Source organism: Sinohyriopsis cumingii, chromosome 13 (assembly GCF_028554795.1).
Source record: "Sinohyriopsis cumingii isolate HCF-2022 chromosome 13, ASM2855479v2, whole genome shotgun sequence".
In the NCBI taxonomy this organism is placed as follows: Eukaryota; Metazoa; Mollusca; class Bivalvia; order Unionida; family Unionidae; genus Sinohyriopsis; species Sinohyriopsis cumingii.
Genome location: NC_142973.1, coordinates 62,803,408 through 62,822,381, shown reverse-complemented (window position 1 = coordinate 62,822,381; position 18,974 = coordinate 62,803,408). Strand labels below are relative to the sequence as shown.

General features: G+C 38.5%; 1 protein-coding gene across 2 annotated transcripts in view; it reads right to left on the bottom strand.

The window, feature by feature from the left end:
• Positions 1–205: 205 nt before the first annotated feature.
• LOC149785704 (uncharacterized) overlaps positions 206–18,974 on the bottom strand; it is an 88,027-nt gene continuing 69,258 nt past the window's right edge. For both annotated transcript variants that reach the window (XM_089979571.1, XM_089979570.1), the window contains exon 15: positions 206–10,052. In XM_089979571.1, coding sequence (XP_089835697.1) covers positions 9,848–10,052 — 205 coding nt within the window. In that variant the 3' untranslated portion in view covers positions 206–9,847. The remainder of the gene's footprint in view (positions 10,053–18,974) is intronic.

Below are 18,974 nucleotides of genomic sequence, written 5' to 3'. Positions count from 1 at the left end.
GTCTACCATATACTGGTGTCAGTGCACAAATATTAAATATGATTAATTTCAACTGCATGAATTGTATATTCAAATCTGCCATGACAATGTATAGACCATTATTAATTAAGAAAATATATTCAAAAATAAAATATAAAATTTATTCAAAGGAAACACTACTGTACCATAAGTGATATGATGAGAGACAAAGAAATCTGACAACATATGGTTAACATCCATTTTATTAATTTCAACTGCATGAAATACATAATATTTCAGAGATCTTTGACAAATACAGTGTTAACAATAAATCAGGTTTTAAAATTATTCAGACTTTTAAAACATCTTGTACATGATGCACAGTTCATCCAAAAAGTACAAACTCTGAACTGTGAATGGAAATGTCATCCTGTGTTTATTGCATATATTTGTGTATAAATTGGGCTCAGCTGCAGACGTGGATCTGTTGTTGCATACTACATGGACATATTGGGGTTGTTGTTGTTTACTCAACTTATTAGTCCTAACAAACAGCTTCAACTCAGATATACAATATATACTCATGTACAAGTCCAATCCACTGCAGACTGCAGAGACCCAGATCTGCCATCGCATAATACACTGGCATATCTGGGTTTATACAGTTTATTAAGGGTAATGAGCTGAACAAGCAATGCCTTAACACATTAACCCCTGGCAATGAGTTAACTTGGCAGGAGGTCATATCCTACTGCTGAGCTCTGTAGCGTCATGGTCATGCATGATATACTAAAGTGGGTGGTATTATAGAAAGGTAGACAGATGTAGCGCTACAATGATACCAAATAATCTGGAATTTCTAGTTGCACTACAAAATAAAGAAAGAAAAACATTTTTTGCACCCGATTTTTTTCTACCCAAAATTTGCCCGTGGTCAGAATCGGCAAACCGGTATTAACTGCAAACAGACAGATGAACCTTTGCTAAAAGTAGGATAAGATGGGCATTTGGAATAAAGAGTGGTCTCGATACGAAAATAATGGGTCCATTAAGCAAAAAAAAAAAAGAACTCCAACTTATACCCTTCTGCTCATGCGCGAGCCAAATAGCCAATGAAAAAAGTTTCTAACACAACTAAGCAGTATGTTATTGGATGATCACCTGGAAGTTGGTGTTTTCGGATGTATCCAGAAATAGCTTACAAAATGTGTTTCCTACTCGAATTTCAAGCAAAAACGACAAAAACCTCCAGGGGTTAATGTGTTAAGCAACTCGGCCTGCAAGGTCTTACTGTATAACACTACCTTAAGCAATTGTTCTGTCAGGTCTGGTTGTACATAACACTGCCTCAGGCAAATGTCAGATCTTATTGTACATAGCACTGCCTTAAGCAACTCAGCCTGCCATGTCTTGTATATTACACTGCCTTAAACAACTAGTCTTCAGTGTCTTATCACACTGCCTTAAGCAACTCAGCCTGCCATGTCTTGTATATTACACTGCCTTAAGCAACTGGTCTTCAGTGTCTTATCACACTGCCTTAAGCAACTCAGCCTGCCATGTCTTGTATATTACACTGCCTTAAGCAACTGGTCTTCAGTGTCTTATCACACTGCCTTAAGCAACTCAGAATGCCAGGTCTTATTGTATAACACTGCTTTAAGCAACAGTCTGCCAGGTCTTGTTTGTGTATAATATTGCCTTAAGCAACACAGCCTCGGGGTTTTATACAACACTGCCTTAAGCAACTGTTTTGTCTGGTCTTGTTTTATACAACACTGCCTTAAGTAATTGTTCTGTCAGGTAATGTTTTATACAACACTGCCTTAAGTAATTGTTCTGTCGGGTCTTGTTTTATACAACACTGCCTTAAGTAATTGTTCTGTCGGGTCTTGTTTTATACAACAATGCCTTAAGCAATTGTTCTGTCGGGTCTTGTTTTATACAACACTGCCTTAAGCAATTGTTCTGTCGGGTCTTGTTTTATACAACACTGCCTTAAGCAATTGTTCTGTCGGGTACTGTTTTATACAACACTGCCTTAAGCAATTGTTCTGTTGGGTCTTGTTTTATACAACACTGCCTTAAGCAATTGTTCTGTTGGGTCTGGATTCATAAAATAATGCCTTAAGCAGCTCAGTCTGCCAGGTATTGTATATAAAACTGCCTTAAGCAACTCATTCTGCCAGGTATTGTATATAAAACTGCCTTAAGCAACTCATTCTGCCAGGTATTGTATATAAAACTGCCTTAAGCAACTCATTCTGCCAGGTTTTGGATATAACACTGCCTTAAGCAACTCAGCCTGACAGGTTTTGTATATAATACTGCCTTAATCAACTCAGTTGCCAGGTCATGGATATAACACTGCCTTAAGCAGCTCAACCTACAGGTTTTGTATATTAAACTGCCTTAAGCAACTCAGCCTGCCAGGTCTTAAAACACATAACTAGTGCAGTAATACAAGCATTTACAAAGCAGATACACAGAATGCAGAATAAGAGCCAACATTCAACTTTAGAAAATACAAAATTCTGATACCAAAAATAAAATATTGGATATACATGTAATCATTAAATTGAAATTGTCAACATCTGGCAAGAAATTTGTATCAATATTTCTTGAAAAATATAAATTATAAACCTGGAAACAAATTAATACATTCAACAAAAAAACAGTTTTGGGGGGGTTCCAGGGGAGCAGGGGTATATTGTAACCCTTTACAAGTATCAGTGATGCTTGGATAAGAGAGATAATGCATAAAATATACATTTCAGACTTACTGATTATTAATGCATGTTGATCCACTTACATCTGAAATGATACACGTTTCATTAAGTTCTTAGTATTATAGAGTTCTATTCATAAACAAAATATAACTGTAATAATAAGTGTCCTATTCAATTATCTACCAAACATGCAGTAAATTCTTGAAGGTAGATATTACTGGATATCTGTAAAACTTGAGTGCAATATGTTAATAAATAAATACAGTATCCATTACATATCTTGAAACGGAATTCAGCAAAGTTGAAAATTTGCTCATTGCTTGATATTAAGATGTCTTAAGGATTGTTAGGCATGATTCAGATCTTTTTCTCTCATTTCCTCAGCGCGATTCAGCCAATACTGTGTTAAAAGAGCTGTTAACAAAACCACACAAATATGATCTTGCTCTCTTGTGCATGCAACAGTACATGCATAATAAGATGGCAGAGCATGGACAGAGTTTATCATTATGCCAAAAGATTAGTTTATTTCAGCTGTGCATTTGATTCAACATTTGAATAGGTTATAAATGCACTTAAGCCTCTTGACTCCTCAATTGTGCTATTAAACAGTGAAAATTAATCATTACTCTGAGCGCATGAGTCAAAGAACATCTGCATTTTGTGCCAGACTCTCCCTGATACACATAATGATATGCTATCATATTGTGCCTGAATTATAAATCTTTAAAAACTTGGGAAATAAGATGCACATATACATAGATACAAACACACATATACTCCCTTACAAGTCAAGTTAAACTACAAACAACAAAGCTCCTGATATGCCTTTGCATAATGCACCTGCAGATCAGGGTCATTGCTGTTTGTTCTACTGATTACATCTAACAAACTGCATAGACCCAGATCTGCTGGTGCATTATGCAATGGCAGATATGGGTCTCTGCAGTTTGTAGTTGAACTTGCCATATTGGTGAATATAAATGGTAAAAATAATAAAACAACACTCTGATATCACAAGGCAAACAAACTTGAGTATGTACTGGTAAATGTTTGAGTATGTACTGGTAAATATTTGAGTATGTACTGGTAAAGAAGAAATCTAAATGAATCTTCATACATGTAATTTTATGTCTTTATTATTTAAAACTTGAATACAACAATATGCATCAAAAAGAATCAAGTTAATATGAAAATTGAAATTGCAATTGTGCATACAAATACAATAATCTTAATAACATCTTTATTAAAAGAAAAGCATTCTTATAATAGAAAATACAAAATGCAAACCCAGAGAAGTAGCTGAGTGTCAACACATACAAACATAAAACAAGGCATGGGCCTGCATTTTAAGCTTATCATCAAAGCATTGCTGTGTATCCTTATTCTCAAGGTCAAAAGGTTGAGTGAGAATGTCAATGAATTAATCGTCTGAGTTTCAAAATGATTAATCCATGAAGAAAATCCATCACTGAACCAAAGCCTCATTGTAAATTTTATACAAGACAATGACCAAGATCAAAGGAGTGAACAAGTGTGTTGCAGAATGAATTGTCTTGGTCATCCCAAGTACAAAGAAAATGTATCAAGAAGTCTAGGAAACCAAGCTAAAAAGATATTGAACCAAAGCCTTAATGCAAATTTTAAAAAGATGTATATCAACTCCAGGGTTATAGAAGCAAGTGAGCATGTTGTAAAATTAATTGCAGCTTCATAATCATTCATGCCAAGTATGTCGATGACCTAACAAAAGGAATTTAGTAAATATAAGCAAACAAGAGACTCAATTGTACCTGATATCACTTACCTGATAAATGCACTCTGTATAATTTGATAAATTCTGTTGTTTTTTTCTGGTGGAAAACAAATTTAATGATTTTTCTGATTTTAGTAATGGAAATTACATTTGATGGTGGATTGGCAAACTGAACAACCTTGATGCCAGGATATGTCAAATTCGGTCAAATCCTGTTGAGTGCTTTTGAAATGATTTTCTAGTTTTATTAACAGTGGCCACATTTGAAGGAAAATGGACCTCCTCTGAATAAATTCTAAAGACCCTCGTGCCAGGATATTTTTTAAGAGTGAATTTAAAGATTTTAATATTTTAGTAATGGCAGATGAATTGGATTGTAGATGAGCCTCAGTTAAACAAATATGAAAGATATACAAGCCAGGAAGCTTTCTGTATAATTTAGCAAAACACTAATGAGTGGTTTTCGAGAAGATGCAAAAGGCAATTGTGAACAGTCAAAGATGACTGACAAAACACAATGGACGAAGGACCATACAATGAATAAACAAATGCTCTAAAACCAAAACCTCAACGCAGATGTTATATCACAGTGACATAGCTTCACAATTACGAGTGCCAAGTAAAACGAGATTCTATCAAGGGATTTAGGAAATATTTGTAAATAGAATATTTTAGCCAAAACCTTAATAAAATTATAACAATACTGCTGGCACCAGAAAAGTGACTGGTGTTGCAACTCTAAAACAAAGTCTCAATGTGTTCCTGTACCCAACTTTCATATGTTTTTAAGCTGTCGAAGAATTTACATTTAAAATGGATAAAGAAATATACTGTGACTATGAAGTACAGTGCCTGTGTAAATCTAAATCTGGATTAGCTTTCATGCCCATTCTGGAACCAATAAGACACTAAAACTGAACTTGAAAAGTCCACAGGTATGAGAAACCAGATGCAGAATTAATTCTTTATATACATTTAGATGATCTCTTCTAATAGACTAGCTGTCTTGAGAGATAATTTTTGTTGGCAAATGGGTGGTTTCTCAAGACTGGTTTTGCTACTACTCCGTTCCTAAACTATACACGAAGACAAAGGTAGCATGCCATTGAATTTTTCATAACATGAAATCATTTCTAGAATTGGAGTGAATATCTAAATGGGAAGCTGGAATCTTATGGGTAATTACCATGCAAGATGAATAACACTTGTATACCCTGGAATGTAACTTAATGATACCGACTGATTGATTGCTGTAAGCGATATTCATCTTACATGGTAATTACTAATGTATTTAACAGCACATCAGCACATAGGCAATATTGTGCTGAGGTATCTAAAGTAAAGTATTTTACCCCAAAAGATGCCATGACAGTCAAACTGGTCAGGTTTGGGCAGGATTCAAAAAATGCACCCTTCTGGTCAGGAGTATAGATTGCTTTCCACTTGCAATTAAATGACAGAAGAATGAAATAAGTGATTAATATTTTTACTTTTTTGTTATTCATTATTAACTGGAAAAAAGTTGCATGTTCTTATAAAATTTCACCAGACAATGCTGAATGGTTCTTGACCTGTGCAGGGGCCCTGAGTGGCTGAGTGGTCTGAAGTGCTCACCATTATGGATCACTGCCATCTCACCTCTGTCTGTGTGGGTTCGAGTCTCGTGTTCGGTCTATATGGGTATGTGAGAAAGCTTGCCAGTAGCTTCTTGTGGGTAGGTGGTTCTTTCCACGGTTTTCCCTGGTTCTTCCTCCACCATTAATACTGGCCGCCATGTATAGCCTATCTTGTGCTGAATAATGGCGTTAAACCCCACAACAACAACAATTACTGACCTGTGCCAGTTGCAGGCCACATCCCACATATGAAGATACCAATCTAATTGTCATGGGCCATAACTCTATCCCAGCTGGAGTTGATGAAGCACAACACACAGCATATCAATCACACATAGGTCTATGAGACAATATAAACACAAATTTGCATCAGAATATGTGTAAGGCCTTCTTAACTATGTTGGTTACAAGAATCTGCTATAATGGTGATTTAAAATTAATGTACAAGGGCTCATAGTTTGCAAATGTGTTTTATATTTCATATCACATTTTTTATATGTGGAATTCTTTTCTTAGATTCAAAATTAAATTTGTCATTGATATGTTTGAAATCACTGTTGACACAGTAAGAAATATGTGAACATATGAACTTGTCAATAACAATAACAATATAATTATTAAAAGTAATAATATGTTTGATAATCTCATATCCATCCAATGCATTTCATCAGTGACTCAGTTCAAGTGAAACTAGCTGTGTGTAAAGGACACTCATGGGACCACTAATGTTTGTCCCTTGTGGACAGGTACCCTTTATATACAGGCTATAAAATGGTAATCATAGTAAGAGGACAAAAAATGTTATCCATCAACAGGTGTCTTTTGTTATGAGGTGTGCCAAGGCAGGTTTCGCTGTATCTTCTGGGGATTTTTACTTTCAATTCTATAGTCATAGCCTTTAAAAAACCATCTTTATGTCAAACAATATCTGAATTACTTCCCCTGGAAAATATCCCTGTAACCACTGAGCCTCTCCTTGGGTAATAATGATAACTGTACACAAAACCATTAGCATTACAGCAGAGGAATCACATGTGCCACTTTTATGTCAGTTCTATTAAATTTAAGCTAAAGAAGGATATTATTTACAGATAGCATTATAATCATGTTTACATTTTCACAAGAAATATTTCTAATTTAAACTTTTAATGAGATTATCAGTAATTTTGTTATTCAACAGTCGCTTTTACAGAGTTAGGGTTACCCTGTAAAAGATCAAAAAGCTGATGAAAGTGATACGACCAGGAAGTGTTCTGCATATCTCTGGCAGAGAAAAGTATAGCTAAAATGTCTCCTAAAATTACAGAATAAACAAACTTTAAATTTTCTTCATATAATACTGAATAACTGACAGAGATAGTGAAATCCACACGTATTCAACTGGCCATTCAGATATCCTCTACTGTCACTAGCTAAATGTCATTTTGTTTAACAATCAACTGTATTAGCAACCACCTTCATTGTGCATATTATTTCTTGTAATCATTGTCCCTCATAACTTTCCAGTAAAATCAATGTGAAGGGCATCAGACCGGCGTCATTTGGGGCTGCTATAACTCCCAGCATTCTTCACAATTATGAATTACATGTTGACAGCTGTCTTACTCACATAACAAAGTCTCACTGCCTCTGAAAGAACCTCCCCATCTGAGTTATTGTTCTGACACCCTGAATTAAATTTTGCTATGAGATCGTTTAATGCAAATTCATTCACAGTTTAATCAATATTTTTCAAGACAAAGTATGTCAAGAATAAAAAGTATAAATGTCATTAATGTGGTAATCTGCTTAAAATATGCAGATCTTTAAATATTCTTCTTGAGATTCTAAATAAATATGCTATATCATCAACCTGCTTACAGGAGTAATCTCTAAACAAAATTATACATACATTTAATGAGAAAATATACATACATTTAGAGAGAAAATATACATACATTTAAAGAGAAAATACACACACATTTAAAGAGAAAATGTACATAAATTGAAAGAGAAAATATACATACATTTAAAGAGAAAATACACATACATTTAAAGAGAAAATGTACATAAATTGAAAGAGAAAAGGACTTTGTTACATACATCTGTATAAACAATATATGATAAAACTGTAAAGTAAAATTAACAATAACACAATGAAACGCTGTCTTAAATCTTTTGATTAAATCAAAACAGTTAACAAAACACATCATTATCTATTTTAGGAACTTGTGAACACAATTATAATCATAACTTTTTAAAACAAGGTTAACAGAAGGAAATATTTGGGTTCTTTCAGAGTGACATAACTGTACTTGCTTGTAAGTCAAGTAAAACTGCAACTGTGGAGACACAGATCTGCTGTCACATAATGTACTGGCAGATTTGGGTCTGAGCAATTTGTTAGGAGTAATCAATAGAAAAAAACAGCAACACACACCCTGACCTACAAGTGCTTTATGCAATGGCAGATCAGGTTCTATGATGTTTGCATTTATGCAGCTGGACTCGACTTGTAAGCAAGTACAGATAGTAACTACTAAGGTAATATTGTCTAATAATACCACACAAGAACATAAACACATGAAAGAAAAATAAAACACATCAGGAAACCTTTTCTAACTGGATAATTAAGTGTCTAGCACCGAAATTGATTTATTAAAAAACAATGTACTTTGCGTTGTAATGGACCTACTAATAAAGCTTTAATTACTCGACACAATAATACTTAAGTTCCTAAGCATTTACAGTAAAACTAAAATTTCTGATGACTTGTTCATCCAATTTTTTAAAAATCTTTTAAGATTTATAAATCAAATTAAGTCAGAATGAAGTCATTATATTTAAAAGAAAACTGGGAGGCAAAAGCATGTTAAGCTCTATATGTTTGTGTCTTTTTTATTTTTTAATGAAGCTTTAACAATCTGAGTCATATTGCTACAATGTCTGCAGTGTCACAGTTTATAGTGATGACTAGCGCTGGGGCATCATACCATAGACATGTAGCATCATGTCCCAACCAGTTACATTATCCTGACACCAGGCTGACCAGTCATAACATTAACCTCTTAATTCTGAGTGCCAAGCAAGGAAGCTACTAGTATAATTTTTATAAGTCTTTGATATGACTTGCCCAAGGTTCAAACCCACTAACTCCCACATCTGAGGTGGATGCTCTAACTAATTAGGCCACAGGACTGGTTGTTAAGCTCTGGCTTAGCAAGATTATATTGTCTTCTTTATAAGCTGAACCCAAACTTAGAAATACATTGTAAACTGAATTTTTTAATCTATGGCTATATAGACCTCTTGAGTTGAATTTAATGACATTAAACTAAATTAAAGTTAAAGTTCTGAATATAGCATTTTATAATTAGAAATTAATAATGGCTTTTCTTGCATTCATGGTACCTGAGGCAGGAAATATATAAAATACATCCCTGAGCCTAATGTATCCAGTCCAAATAATTTCACTTTCATTGGAGAATTACTGGACTGGTAACTAAATAGAAGAAATGTGGGAGAGCATACTTTTGGTTCCAAAGCATTGATAATTACAAAAATCAGTATAGTTACTTTATCACATTAAATGTCACAACCTAACCTGATGAAAAATGCCAAAGGGTATAAAGCTTTCCTTGGCTGTCCATCGAAGGTCAACTTGCAGATAAAGTTAACAAATACAATTTATGTACAACATGGTTTACTGCAATGCCTTGTGCAGTACATAAAGCTAAAATATCAAAAAGGCAATGAAAAATCCTAACATCTAGGGATATGGTGCATATTGTCAATTCTTCCAATAAAGACTACTTTGACTTTTGAAAGAATCTAAGCTGAACATAACCAAGCAATAAGAAGAGGCTTATGAACCCAAACAGAGGCATGAAGTACCCCCAGTAACTCAGATCAATTCTGTAAAACTGTAGCAGATCTTGTGCAGGTATTCTTGTGTTATTACCTTCAAAACATGAGAGGAAATTTGAACTTGTGGTACCTGTCTCTACAGCACATCTGAAAAGAAAGTAGGCTTCACAATAACAAAGTTATTAAAAAAAAAAACCTAATAAAGATTGGACCAAAATGAAAGGCAAATGTTTACCAGCAACAACAAAAACATACTTCAACTTCTTTGAAAGCAACTGTAACCAACTACAAGCACTGTTATCTAAAGACACATCATCTTGTAAAAATTGTGCAATATATATATATATATATATATATATATATATATATATATATATATATATATATATATATATATATATATATATATATATATATGTACAAATGTCATTGCAGAAGGCCTCGTGGAACAGTTGACCAAATGAGTTTCTTCTTTAAATACAATCATTATTGTTATTGTTATTATTATTATTAATACACTCACCAAATGATACAAAAATCATGGGAAATGTACCTTACATAGGTGCTTTGTTGTAAGTAACAGTGATTCCATGTTGCCTCAAATGACACGTACCCTTTTTAGTACATTCTTATTACATTTTTTATTCAGAGAATTGTTCATTTAAAAAACATCAGCTGTTTTCTTGTAAATCATAAAAGAATGTATCCTCCTGAATGTGTATGGAAAGCAAATTTTTAGTAAATTATGTTTTCTCCGAGAATACTTACCTGATCACATTAACGTTAGGATATAAGCCTGCTACCTCTCGAATCCAGCACTACTAAAAGAAGAAAACTCGTCTTTTCTGTCTATCTCATATTGACCAAAGGGCAATAACTCTTGCCCCTTACCTCCCCTTGCCACCGCCAGGTGTCACTAGTTTTTTAAGCTGAGCGATATATTATATACGAGGATGCTCGCATAGCGGGGTGGTTGGGAGGGTTTTTAAGTAATGTGATCTGGTAAGTATTCTCGGAGAAACATAATTTACTAAAAATTTGCTTTCTCCTTCAAATATGTTCCCCGATCACATTAACGTTAGGAGAATAGGTAATAAGAGGAGGGAATGCTGAGCATCCTACCTCCACCTCGGGTACCTTCTAGAGAATGATGGCTGGATTCCCATTTGAACGATAACCCGTTCTCCTAATTTCATCAGCAACACAGCCTAGGGTCCCGTGATGTGACCCCTATATACAGTTAAGAAGATAGTTATTGAAATCTTCTTACCTATGAAATTTCAATGGCGAATCCAGTGAAGCTGATAGGCTGTGCTGATTGTTTTAAATGGGTCTGGTGGTGATCTGGGCTGCCAACACCGGACCTACCAGATTCAAGGTTTGCCTTTGCGAAGCCAAATCTCTGAGATAAAAACTGGAGAAGGTTGACTCTGCATGCCAGCCAACAGCTTCTATTATATCTCGGATCGAAACATTGCGTTTAAATGCAAGGCTCGCCGCGATTGCTCTAGTCTCATGAGCTGTAATCTTCATGAGGCGACTCTGATCTTGTGAGACCTCAGAGTACGCTGAGCATATAACCCACTTCAGCCATGAAGCAAGGGCTTGAGAGGTGATATCCCGTTTACCAGCTTTGACCGGAAGAAAGAGGCGCTTACATGTGTCCTGACACGCCTCTGTGCATTTTAAATAGTGCTTGAGTGCACAAACAGGATCTTGCATGGCTGTTGTTCTTGACTTATCTATGGAAGAGAGCGAGCGAATGACAATTCTTTGATTGCCAATGGATGGTAACCTATTTTTGGCTATAAAGCCTGGTTGCGTCAGGAGGACCACCAAACCATCTGATCTAGACTGAAGAAAGTTCGGGTCACTGGAAAGGGCATGTAACTCACTCACCCTGCATGCTGAAGCTAAGGCTATCAAGAAACATGTTTTGTATGATAGTAGCTTTAACGAAGTGTGGGCTAAAGGTTCAAATTTGTCTGAATTGAGCCATGTTAAAACCCAGGACAGATTCCATTTTGGAAACAGGGTGAGGGATTTTGGTCGAATGAAATCAAAATTGGTTAAAAGATCTGATAGATCTTTGTTATGTCCAATATCACATCTACCATGATGGCAGAATGTGTCTGATATCATGGAGCAGTAGCCTTTGATAGTAATTGGGGCCAACTGTTTCTCCTCGAAAAGCCAGAGAAAAAAGTCGGCCAGTTGAGGGATTGAGACACTCAAAGGGACAATGTTATTGATACGGCACCAGTCCCTGAAAACATGCCACTTTCCCTCGTAAGCCTTCAGAGTGGAGGGCCTTCTTGCTCTTGAGATTCTCTCCACAACTGAAGGTTTAAATTGTTTGTCTCGCAAGGCTGTCCGGACAAGAGCCAAGCGTGAAGAAGACGGTCTGGGCAGGGGTGGAACACCCGTGACCGCAGTTGTTTGAGAAGATTTGGGCTGGTTGGAATCTTCCTGGGTAGATCTATCGCTAGATCGTGTAGATCGGTGACCCTGGACTTGTTCCATCTGAGAGGGGCAATCAGAATCATCCGACAGTTCTGACCCCTTAACCTCTGGATTATTTTCGGTACCAAAACCGTGGGAGGGTAGGCAAATGCGAACAACCCCTCCCAGCTGATTGACAGAGCGTCCACGGCCCAAGCCTCTGGGTCTGGAACCGGAGAGACGAAGGTGGGCAACTTGCGATTCCACCTTGTCGCATAAAGATTGATCATCGGACGTCCCCAAAGTGTGCAAATCCGAAGAAAGACTGATTGATAGAGTGACCATTCCGTGTGAATGACTTGACCTTTCCTGGATAGAGTGTCGGCCAAGATATTGAGTCTGCCGGGAATGTGTCTGATTTGTACGTTGATGTGGAGGTTGTCGCACCAATGTAGAAACTGCAAGATCAGAATGCACAGGTCTGGTGATTTGGTGCCCCCTTGTTTGAGGAGGTAAGTCACCACCACAGAGTAGTCTGACATAATGAGGACAGTTTTTCCTGAGAGTTGATCCTTCCAGAAATGAAAGGCATTGATGACAGCCCTCATTTCTAAAAGGTTGATGTGGAGAGGCCTCTCCCCTGGCTCCCACGTGCCGCTGACTGTAGCGAAGTCTGGCAACAGGTGGGCATCCCAACCATAGGTACTGGCGTCAGTACATACCGTTATCTCCACTTGGGGCATCTCCAGAGGAATCCCCGTGGACAGCCAACCGTGGTTGTGCCACTGACGCAGGAATGATTGTATCTCAGGCGTGATCATTATTGTTTGATTGAGGGGACTTGAAAAGGGGTGCCATTGTGCCAGTAACGTCATTTGTAAGGGACGCATAAAAAGACGGCCAAGCGGGATCAAGTCTGCTGCCGCATTGAATAATCCGAGGAGTTGCAAGAATTCTCTCGCTGAAATCCACGTCCTGTTGGAAATGGACTTGACGAGTTTGACGATCCGGATTACGCAAGCGCGAAAAAGCCGTACCAGATTCAGATTGGTGAGAAACTCCATACCCAGATGGACAAAATGCTGGGATGGACGGAGATCAGACTTTTCCCAGTTCATGAGAAAGCCTAGATGATCTAAAAGTGCTAAAAGATCATTTCTGCCTTTGAGCAGAATAGAACTTACCATATGTTTCTGGAGGATGTCGTCCAAGTACACTGCTGTCCCTGTAGATGAAGTCGAGCAGAACAGGGTGACGACACAATCCATAACCTTGGTAAAAACCCAAGGGCTGATGTTGAGGCCAAAGGGTAGGACCTGGAACTGATAAACTGCGTCGCGGTAAGCGAATCGGAGAAATTGCCGTGACGCGGGGTGGATAGGGATGTGAAAATATGCGTCAGTCATATCTAGACTGACGGCATACTCGTTCCGCCAGATGGAAAGACGGATTGATCTCGCCGTTTCCATCTTGAATTTCGGTGGTAAAACGTATTGGTTGAGGCGACTCAGGTCGATGATCGGCCTCAACTTGCCATTTGCCTTCTGGATAACAAACAGCCTGGAATAAAACCCCAGCGATTGCGTTTTTTTTTTTTTTTTTTCACAATCTCCACCGCCCGTTTTTCTATGAGTGACCGTTTCTCCTGTTGTAGAAAGATATCCTTCTCCCGATCGGACGGTAGGTCCGTGACAAGAGGAGAGGAGGACAGGGGAGGGGGTTGGATAAATGAAATCCAAAGCCCCTCCGAAATGACCTGGATCACCCAATCGTTCTGAGGAAAAAAAGGTGGTCCAGTGGTCCTGAAATTGCAGGAGGCGGCCGCCCACAGGTAGGCTGTCCGCGGGTGGTGGGGAGGGTATGTCAACTTTTAGAGCTAGGAGGCTTGAAGACAGAGAGACTTTGTTTCTTACTGCCTCTGCATGGTTGCCTCCTAGCTTGATTAGACTGTTGTCTCCTGGCATTGGGTTGGGATCTATACTGCACATTTGATTGTAAGGATCCCTTGTCCCTGGTCCGCCAATCATCCCTCCGCTGTGGCAGGGGCTTATTTTTTCTAAACGTCTGCGAGGGTTGGGCGGCGAGTTGGAGGGGCAGTTCCTGAGCTGCCTGCTTCCGAACTTCTTCAATTTTTCCTCCAAAGAGTAAAGGTGACCCAAACAGAGTCATCCATAAAGCCAGAGTATGATGGAGCTTGAGCGACGTGGACCGCAGACATGCGTCACGTCGTATCAGGTCTAAGTTGGCAGAAGCAGTCAATGCATTAGCCATGGAATGGTGAGCTGCCCTGTTAATAACGCTAGCAATCTGGGCTGTCGCTTCCCCAAGTGTGGTCATTGTCGGATTTTTCTGCGAGTCGGAAAATGGCTAATGAAGCCAAGTCTAACATTGAAGACGTAGTGACTACGTTCCGGATTAGCTTTGACGTGGCATGGAACACATTTTTGTCCACTTTGTAAAACAGTGGAGCGGACATGTGAACTGCTGCCATATTTTTGTCCAGGGCCGGAAGATCCGTACTGAAGGCATCTGAATGAGTTTTGTACCAGCGACACGAGAACATCGCTGGTACTTGGCTTTCTGAAAAGAACGCCTTAGCATTCCCCAGATAACCTATTCGTCCTGATAGACAATCATTGATCTCCTTAATTTTTGCCGACTTGGGAAGGAGCCGGAAGGACGGCGTCTCTTCCTCCCTGTCAAGATCTACAGACGCCTTAATTTTGTAGTCTTGAGTGGCGGTAGGAGGTGGAGGGCATTCTGAAGTTGCCAACACCCTATAAATTTCTTCCACTGCCGCCTTGAAGCCAAACTAAGTCCTTTCCATGGTTGGATCTGTGTACGGCTGATTTGCAGGAGTTTCATCACCCTCACTGTGTGCCAAGTCGTGTTCTGGAATAGCTTGCATCTCTGGATAGAGCATACCAGGTGGCATAGATGACGCAATTCCGTCATCCTTGACACTGTCACTAACTCTCCCTTGTGGACAAGCCGTGAACATATGGACGGCTGGCCCTGCCGGCTGGTTTGTCTGGCTTGTGGTCGGCCTGAATGTTGGCGACGGTCCTGCTATCACCGGTACCGGCTGCTCCAATGGCCTGGCTGGACGGACAGATTTCTCACTAAAATCTCTGCCATAGTATTGGTATGTTGCTGGCGGTACACCTTGACGGACGGATTTATCACTAAGATCCCCGTAAATCGTATTTGGTTGGACCGTTTTAGCAACAGGGTCCCCATGCTCAGACAGCTGGACGGCCGGTGACGTAGAGGTTGTATAATGAAATGGATCCGATGGATTCGGTAAAAACCCCATGTGTCCTGATTTACAGGCCCGAAGGCCATGCTTGGACATGCGAGGGGGACTTACGCCCACTGGGCAGCCTACAATTGGGGGAACATTCCCCCAAAGAGTCAGAAAAAGCTGTGGAAGCGAGTGAGGGAAATAAGGGTAATATCTGGCCTAATGTCAATAGCTGCGTCGTTTCCTGGACCAAACGACGCATCTGTTCAAAGGTGGACTGTTGTACCCTGTCAACATTATTTTCCTCCATTGCCGCTGATGTTACTGTTACGGTTGCAAACGACGAACTTTAGGTGGAGGGGGACCCCAACGTCCCCCCTGCCTTCTGGACTATATCAGCCCACATTTGCTCTGTCCAAGTATTACACACGCTGCATGGTATAGATGATGTACACTTGGTACATACAATACAAGAATCATGGTTGTCTTCTTTTGCTTTGAACTTTTTGCATTTCATGCATTTGGTTGACATTTCTACTGAAACAACACAAGAAAAGAAAACAAAGCACAAATTAGCAATTCAGCATGTTATTAATTTTCTAATACCATAACCGTTACTAACGGAGTAAGCAAAATTAGTCAGTGTCGCGTTAACTCTTAACTGACAACACGAGTTCAGCGATAGCGTGTGTAACATGGTCTTCAGTAGACGAAATCTGTAAGGGTGACAAAGTCACTCAATTTTGAAAAATTTTTTTAAATAATGTATACAACCTGTAGAAGAATACGTGTTATCAGTACAAGCGAAGCTTAAAAACTAGTGACACCTGGCGGTGGTAAGGGGCAAGAGTTATTGCCCTTTGGTCTATATGAGACAGAAAAGACGAATTTTCGTCTTTTAGTAGGGCTGGATTCGAGAGGTAGCAGGCTTATATCCTAATGTTAATGTGATCGGGGAACGTATTTGAAGGAGAAATAAAGTCACTTTAATAATCTAGAAAATAATGTAGAGCATTTTGTTTTGGGCAGCATGAGGGTTGGGTGTAAGGGAGGCACAAGTATAGTCAGGGTACTGGTGTGATCATATATTAAACTTTTGACCAACCGTTTAGTCATATATACTTGCATACAAACTAAAGCATCACTAAAATACATCATCCAAACCCTTAGGGTGCTATTCAGTTTTGTAGTAAAGGAACCTTGAGTGCTGACTTGTTTAAGGAATGATATGAAAAATTGTACTCGGCTTTTAAACTGCACATTTTAATAATATCCATGACAGATACACCAACCCTAAAAGAAAATTTACTGAAGTCTGAACTTCATTATAAGCATCAAGTTACATACATTTACACCTACTGGGGTAAATTCAGCCAAATACATGTATATCTGTTACAACTTTGTGAAAATCACAGGTGCAAAATGAATAACAGTTAATAAACATCCAGGAACACCTCATGTAAGTTTACACCCCAAAAGTCTGAATTAAATGTTCACAAACTTTGCAATTTTTCTTGTTATATATTCCAGCATATTTCTCTCATATTGTGTCTATTTATGGGCTTATACAAATAGTCACCTGTCGAGTTCATTACTTGTTCAGGTGTTACTTGATTAGAATATTAGGGAAATATATCCTGCACATTTTTTTTTATTACTTAAGTAAATGATTGATGTCACATATTCAGTTGCTCATTAAAAATCAGTAACAGATTTTTTTGCACAAAATCCATACCCCCCAATGAGTTTCAGTTCATCACTATGACTGGCTTCCACTGCCTCAGGTAACTTTTTTTCATTAAGTCCACCCCATTATTTACACTCTGATCTAAATGCAAGAAATTTTCATCAAAGAATATCCTTAATTAGACTATAGACTTGGTATTCTCCGGTCCAACATTTAATTTTAGAAATATGGCTGAATAGGGAACTTAACCAGCATGCTGTTTTTGTCCTGCCTGCATGTACACTGAACTCTAATTCATTATCATTGTTGAGCTCAAAATTACTCATTGGTATTTCCAGTGACACTTTCCAAGCTCCAATAATTGCATCTACACTGAAACTTTAAAAACCATTGTCATCACATCACCACTATCAACAGCCAAAATATAGCAAATGAAATCATCATCTAAAAATGACTTATTCTCGGAGTCAGCCATTTTGAGTTTTTCAGTAGCAGATGTCTTTGACCTTCATTTGCAAAACTGCTTTGCTAAATTCGAAGAAGAACTACAAAGAATGCTTGTTCCAGAGCCCATTGTACCAATAAAATATAGTTTAAAAACCATTCATGTTAAGCTGAAATACACTTAAAAGAGGAGTTTCATCACACTCACTGTGTGTTGAGTCCCAATCTGAGTCTGCTTGCAGCTCTGGGTAAGTCATACCAGGTGGCATGGATAGCTCAATTCCATCCCCTTTGAAAATATCACTAGCTCTCCCTTGTGGAAAGCACTGAACATATGGAAGTCCTGCACTGCCTGAACTGCTGGCTGGTTCGCCCAGCAAAAGGTTGGCCTGAATGCTGGCAGTATAGAGGATGGTCCAGCTATCACTGGTACCAGTCGCTCCAATGGCCTGGAGAGACAGACTGATTTGACACTGAAATCTTCATCACAGGAAGGGTATGTTGCCAGTGGAAAGCTAGATAGATGGATCTGTCACTATGATCTCTGTAAATCATTGTTGGCTGGACCATTTCAATGAAAAGGTCCCCATGCTCGGATGGCCAGTGATGGTTGGACAGCCAGTGATGGTGCAGTTGTATTATGCATTGGATTCAATGGCTCCAGACAAAACCCATGCATCCTAACTTAACAGGCCTGATGACCATGCTCTGACATGCAAGGAACTTATACCTACTGGGCTGCCTAAAATTGATTGGACCCCTCCCATGAGTTGGAAAAAGGTGCTGAAGTAGGCAAAGGAAATAGAAGTAATAATTCGCCAGATATCATTGTTTCCTGGACCAGGTGACAGATCTGTTTGAAGCCAGATGGTTGCACCCTTTCCACATGATCCTCCTGCTGCTGAAGTTAATGTAGCTGATGGCTGCAAATGACAAACTTTTGGAGTGGGGACACCAGCATGTTCCACAAGGCTTACAATGGAGGTTGACTTGCAGCATATTATTAACTCACTAATACCATCTCAATTACTAATGGAGTAAGCAAAAACAGTCAGAGTCACGCTAACTCAAAATAAGTACATGATGTCAACGATAATATTGTGTAACATAGACAAGGTCTATAAAGGTAACAGTATCAAATTCGGCACAAATTGTAAATATAGTCTATTCAACATGCAGCAAAATGATTATTTCATAAAATAAATCCAAAACGAATGTTGGATGGTCCAATCTGAGCAAAGGAATGGCTTGG